The sequence below is a fragment of the Acanthisitta chloris genome, unplaced genomic scaffold, assembly GCF_000695815.1.
Source record: "Acanthisitta chloris isolate BGI_N310 unplaced genomic scaffold, ASM69581v1 scaffold1929, whole genome shotgun sequence".
Taxonomy (NCBI): domain Eukaryota; kingdom Metazoa; phylum Chordata; class Aves; order Passeriformes; family Acanthisittidae; genus Acanthisitta; species Acanthisitta chloris.
The window spans coordinates 54,456-59,952 of record NW_008690672.1 but is presented as its reverse complement, the minus strand read 5'-3'; the positions used below and the strand labels follow the sequence as shown (position 1 = coordinate 59,952).

At 41.1% G+C, this 5,497-nt stretch overlaps 1 protein-coding gene across 1 annotated transcript in view; it reads right to left on the bottom strand.

Moving 5' to 3' along the window:
- TG (thyroglobulin) overlaps positions 1–1,589 on the bottom strand; it is a gene marked incomplete at its 3' end in the record, with an annotated part of 31,800 nt that extends 30,211 nt beyond the window's left edge. The window contains exons 1-2 of the mRNA XM_009081892.1: positions 1,523–1,589; positions 1–64 (exon numbers count right to left, since the gene is read on the bottom strand). The exon at positions 1–64 is cut by the window's left edge and continues 33 nt beyond it. Of these exons, the coding sequence (XP_009080140.1) occupies positions 1–64; positions 1,523–1,589 (131 nt within the window). The remainder of the gene's footprint in view (positions 65–1,522) is intronic.
- Positions 1,590–5,497: the final 3,908 nt, after the last annotated feature.

Below are 5,497 nucleotides of genomic sequence, written 5' to 3'. Positions count from 1 at the left end.
GCTGAAAAAGCCTTTTCCCTCTGAAGTTCACACGGACGCAATGGTTGGGAATCTGTCTGATACTCTGAAAGCAGGAAGAAGGTAAAAACCCCTAAGGGTGGTTTCATCCCAGACCCATTCTTATCAAAACCCTATTAGTGCCACTGCTGCATGGTAACAGCCCCACGTTCATAGGTCCTCCCTGGTTGTTTCCCCCATTGCTCCTTGTGTGCATTTCTGTGTGGGACAGCACAGGGACATACCAAAACAACTCACAGGTCTGACAGCTGCAGAATGACCACATGGTGGAGATGCTCACGAAACCCTTTCCCAGGCCTGTATTTAGTTAGTCTCAGCTCTGTTCTATATTGGCATGGCTATATTTTTCTGGTACCTGGGGGTACTTTACTTACTCAAAGTTACTTGTGCCTGGGGCACTGGGGCAAGTGATCAAGTACTGAAGCCACCTAGCAAGGAAACAGTCAACTTCTCAGTTCTTAATGCATTCAAAGCTGCATTGGGCTGCTGTTTTAGGAGAATGATTAAATTCATTAAGTTCTTTTTTTACAGAAAACATTAGTTGATCTGACATTTTCCTCATCCTCAAAATCTGATGAATGTCGTGCTCATAATTCGATTGACTAGTTCTATAAAAATACAGCAAACAAATCAACCCATTGAGACAGTGATTTAGAACAAAGATTCATTTAATCCAGTACTTGGTCTGAGTGTGACCATGCATATTAGTGCAAACATGTGTCTTCTTATGCTGAATGCTTTTCAGCCTCCAATAATTCACAGCTCAGGGACTTCTTTAACCACAGATGCTTCCTGAGCACCTAAGACCTCTCAATGGTGTCTGTTTTGTGAGTTTTGACTGTGTCCCCTTAAGACCATGTGAAAATTTTCAGGAGACTGTAAGATTTTAGGTTATCTCATATGTAGGCAACAACATGTAGGCAAACATTTTCACCTCAAATGTGACTGAGCCAGCTGCTCTGGGATGTGCAGAGATTCCTGTGTACAGTGCTGGAGAGGATCTACCAAGACATCTGAGTTAAAAGACTAATTCAGTGATTCAAACTGCTGGTTGTGCAGATCTATCAAACTCAGACCAAAGAATTGGGGGCAGCACTTAGACTATCCAGTATCTTAAAGTTCCAGACTAATTAGATGATGGCATATACAAGTCGAAGATGTAATCTTTGGACCTTCACATTCCTGCAGCACCAACTTTTCTTACCCTTCTTACCCTTACTCCTTTTCTACTCCAGCCTGTTCTTTGTGAAAATCTTTTTTTCCACAAAAAACATCCAGGTGTACTAATTCAGATAAGCCTGACCACTTAAAGATCCTTACAGCTTATGATCTAACCTGGAGTCCAGACTAGGTTTGCACAGCACAGAGTCACCAGCTGAGTTGGTAGCGTGAAATATTTGAGATCATTCTATACTTCATCAGAACAAAACACAGAGCATTATAAAGATCACAGGAGCACAGTCACCACTGGACACAGGCAGAGAAAAAGAACAAATGTACTTACCAAATATATTGGCCGTTGCTATGCTAACAAAGCAACAAAGAAGGGCACAAAATGGGATGGAGCCCATCTTGCGATGGGAGAACTCCATCCCCTTCTGTCAGTGAGGCAGCTCTGTGCACCCCATGAGCCTCCACACACCTTTTTGTAGGATCCATCACCCGGATGGCTTCACTTATGTGATGGTAGACTGGGCACAAAATCGGGTGAGTGACGCATACGATGCTTCTGAGAAAACCACAAGAGATCCATTCACCTGGAACTGCCCTCGTGGTTCTCCTCAGCCAGTTCTCATCCCTGCTCCAGGGAGCACACCTGAGCCTGGCCACTGGAGAGGAGAACAAGTGGCAGCAGGCACAGTGGGTGGCAGAGGGGACTCAGTTAAATTAACATGAAAATTGAGTATATTGACATAACCCCAGCCAGAGCCCTGGCTCACACCAGCACCGTGGTGCAACCAGCCTCTGTGCTCTCTATAAGAAGGGCATTTTTTTGTGTTCCTAGAGAGCTGAGCCTGCTGAGGAACAGGTGAGAGTTAGGCCTCCAAGTGTTGCAGCATTAGGAGTAAATATAACCCATAATGTGGTTAGTTATTAAGTGAAAACCAGGATGGATGCAACTGAAGGGAATTGAGGGCCAGAGACAAAGGCATTCAGTCTTTTGCTTTTACTCCCACTTAACACTGTGCATTTTAACACAGTCAAGTGTCTGACACAAGCAGCTTAGCTTACTGTGCTTCATCCTCCAGTTGTGAGACCAGTATGACCATGAAGCTTGTTAAGTCAAGCTTTTTGGTACTAACTGGTACTAATTACATGCAAGATCCTCAACCCCAAACATATCTGAAATATTCTTTCCTTGGTTCCAGAGCATCACTTGTCTGGAGCCTCTTATGACTGTCAGTCAGCATTTCCTTGCACCAGGAATGATGAGAGCTCAATCTCTCTTGTACAAAGGTGGACGGTCATATAAGCCCCAAATAATCAGCTAAATAATAACAGCACATGTTTGAAGCTGAACTTAAGTGGATTCCAAGGAAAGTGAGAGCAGCACTCTTATTTGTGATTCACAGATACTTGACAATCTAGAAACAACTCCACTGATGCTCTCCTACAGACCAAGACTGTGCTAACAGTGATCCAAACATCCTTCTGTGTGGGCTGTAGACTGCTGCCATGCCACAGTGTTTGATGTACATGGTCAGTATGATCCCAAACAGCAGCACAAGCTTGCTTTAGCTTGACTAAGCTTTTAAAAATGAGTGGAACTATATTTGGAATTTGCTTTTAAGCGACCTAATCTGGATTTGAGGAAAGTCAGTAACTTGCAGAAAGATCAAACTGGGAAAGATGAAGAACGTGTCCAAGTGTAGATGACAGACCAAAAAAAGCAACCTTTAGAGGCATAGATGACAAATCCTGTAAGACCCTGATTAAGCAGGCACAGAAAGATACTAAATTCTGGATTAGCACAGCAGTTGTAGGGGAATATACATGCAGAGCAAAGGAGTCCAACCAAATAGCCAACATGCACTAGGGTGGCTAAATCAGGAAAAGAAGAAAAGTTTGACAATGACATATATTTCTAACTCAAGTGTGATTCAAGAGGCTCGTTTGTGTCTGACCCCCCGTGGAGGGGCATGAAAGAGCCCAGGGGCAGCAGCTTTTGTGCTTACAGATACCACAACGTTTCCAAGCCACTGAAACACATACCCAGAGTGTTTTGGGGAGGGGGGTGAGATATTGATTTAGAAAAATTTTCAAAAGTTATTAGAAAATTGTCATTCATGTTCCTTGCACAGCAAATGTGGAGAGAAACAAGCTTATTAAGGTTGGTACTCACTTTCCTTCTTTATTCTTTGCTACCAAAGGTCATGATAACAGAGTACAGAAGTCAGGAAACCAAGGAGGTATCAAAGGGCTATTACTAACAGAAAGAAGCACAAATTCACAATACCTACATAGTGTTGATTCCCAAGACCACTTTTATTTCCCTCAGAAACATTCAGAAAACAACCTGTGAACTATGCAAGTAGGGAAGAACAGCCAAGACTTCAAACTCTCAGAAAACAAAGTGGGAAAGTGAGTTTTGGCAATTGGCATCAGTTAAACCACTTCTAGACATACGTCAAACCAAGATGGGCATCTTGGTACACATGTTCAATGGGATGCAATAGCCCATGAATTAAGAAGGAAAAAAAGTTATTTACAGAGCAATATGCATAATTCACATTCGTCAGAGAAAAAGAGGCACTTGTCTATGCCTGGTCAAAAATAAATTAAGAATATCCTTGCATAACCTTCAGTGAAGGGACAATGGAATTGACCTCTATTTTTAGCAGCTGAGAAAAGATGGAATGATATTTTAGATTAGCTCAGCAATGAAGGGCAGAAAAGGAATAAACACAAAAGGTCCCTGTGGCCAATACAGCCTTAAAACTATCATGTCTTCAAAATCATTGATCTAGTGCTGCAAATGAGAGTATTGTTTGTTGTACACACTGGCAAAAGCTCCTCAATCTATATTGCAAGCTATAATTGTTGGGGGGGAAGATAAAGGTCAATGAGATTAACCATTGAAATCACAAACCTCAAGAGAAAAGAATACATTTATTCATGGTTCCAGTTCTGCATACACTTTGTTAGCAGAAGAGGTTTGTGCACCTGCAATTTTTGCATCTCAAAAAACCCAAGGATAAAAGATTCCTGTGTATGAATACATAGAAATCTGTACCCACAGAAAAGTTACTCTTACCCAAATGAAACTTGAACCTGAGAAGTCAAACTTAGCTTAAGAAAGGAACTTGAGGGAGCCTCCTGAAATGAGGCAGCAAATTGGAGGCAAAAATTGTAAGAACTGAAAACATTGTGAAATTATGCCCATGTGAATTAGTTCATTTATTTTAAAGTAATCAACTTTTTCTACATTAAATAAAGCACCAATATTGGACAATCCTCTCATATGTTTTAAGCAAACTATGTAAAAACACAGACTAACACCATTTTTATGCTTACAGATAAAGAACTAAGCTTTACATTCAGTAGATTTTTTTCAAGACTTTGTGAAGCACTTATCTGTATCATCTCTCATTAAGTTATAAGAAGTCCTCACATGATGCAAAATTAAAAAATGACAAGGAAAAGAGCACAGCCCCACCAGATAATACATGTTTCAGTCACCTTACAATGACATGTTCTTCAGATTGCAAAAATGATGGGCAAGTTCCAATAACTTCCATGCTAAACTTGGCTAGATTAGAAAATGGGCACAGGACTTCTCCTTTATTTTATCATAATTTACCATCTGGCTCTTTGGTGAAAAAAGAACCTAGAGGCCCATGTAAGAACATTTGAATTTGCCTTCCTCAATTCCTGCAGAAATTGACCATTTCTAGGACAGGTAAAATGGCTCTTTTTCTTACATACTCATTGGAGATAACACAGTTTTCCTCTATCCAATAGTACCACAGTGATTAAGAGTAGAAAACATTTATTCTATTCTCAGAGCACCTGGGATGCAGACTGGTTTGCAAGCCCAAGCAGGACCAAACTCTGCAACACATGGTGACACGAAGAGTAGATTTGCACCTTGAATCGTTTCAGTAGTTGTCAGAAACAAGTAATGGCAGTGAGATGCAGTGAGAAAAGACAAGACTAGTCACACAAGGGCAGCAACAGAGTGCCAAACTCCAGGTGTTGGTTGAACAAAACCACTTGGGTCTTTTTGATAACGCAATACTTAACCTCCTCTGAACTGAAGGCAACAGCTTAGAGCCAAAGGAGTCAGAAAGGAAGTTCAAGAACAAATGAAACTCCCACCACACAACAAAGCTGTGAATTCAGGAAGTCACCAGGGGAAAAAGATGGATTAAAGTCAAGGAGCACAGATCTGTCAGTGACTGATGAAACTGATGGACTGCATAAAAAGGAAAGGAAAGGAATGCAAAGGATGCAAACTGATGTAAAGGAAACATCAGTT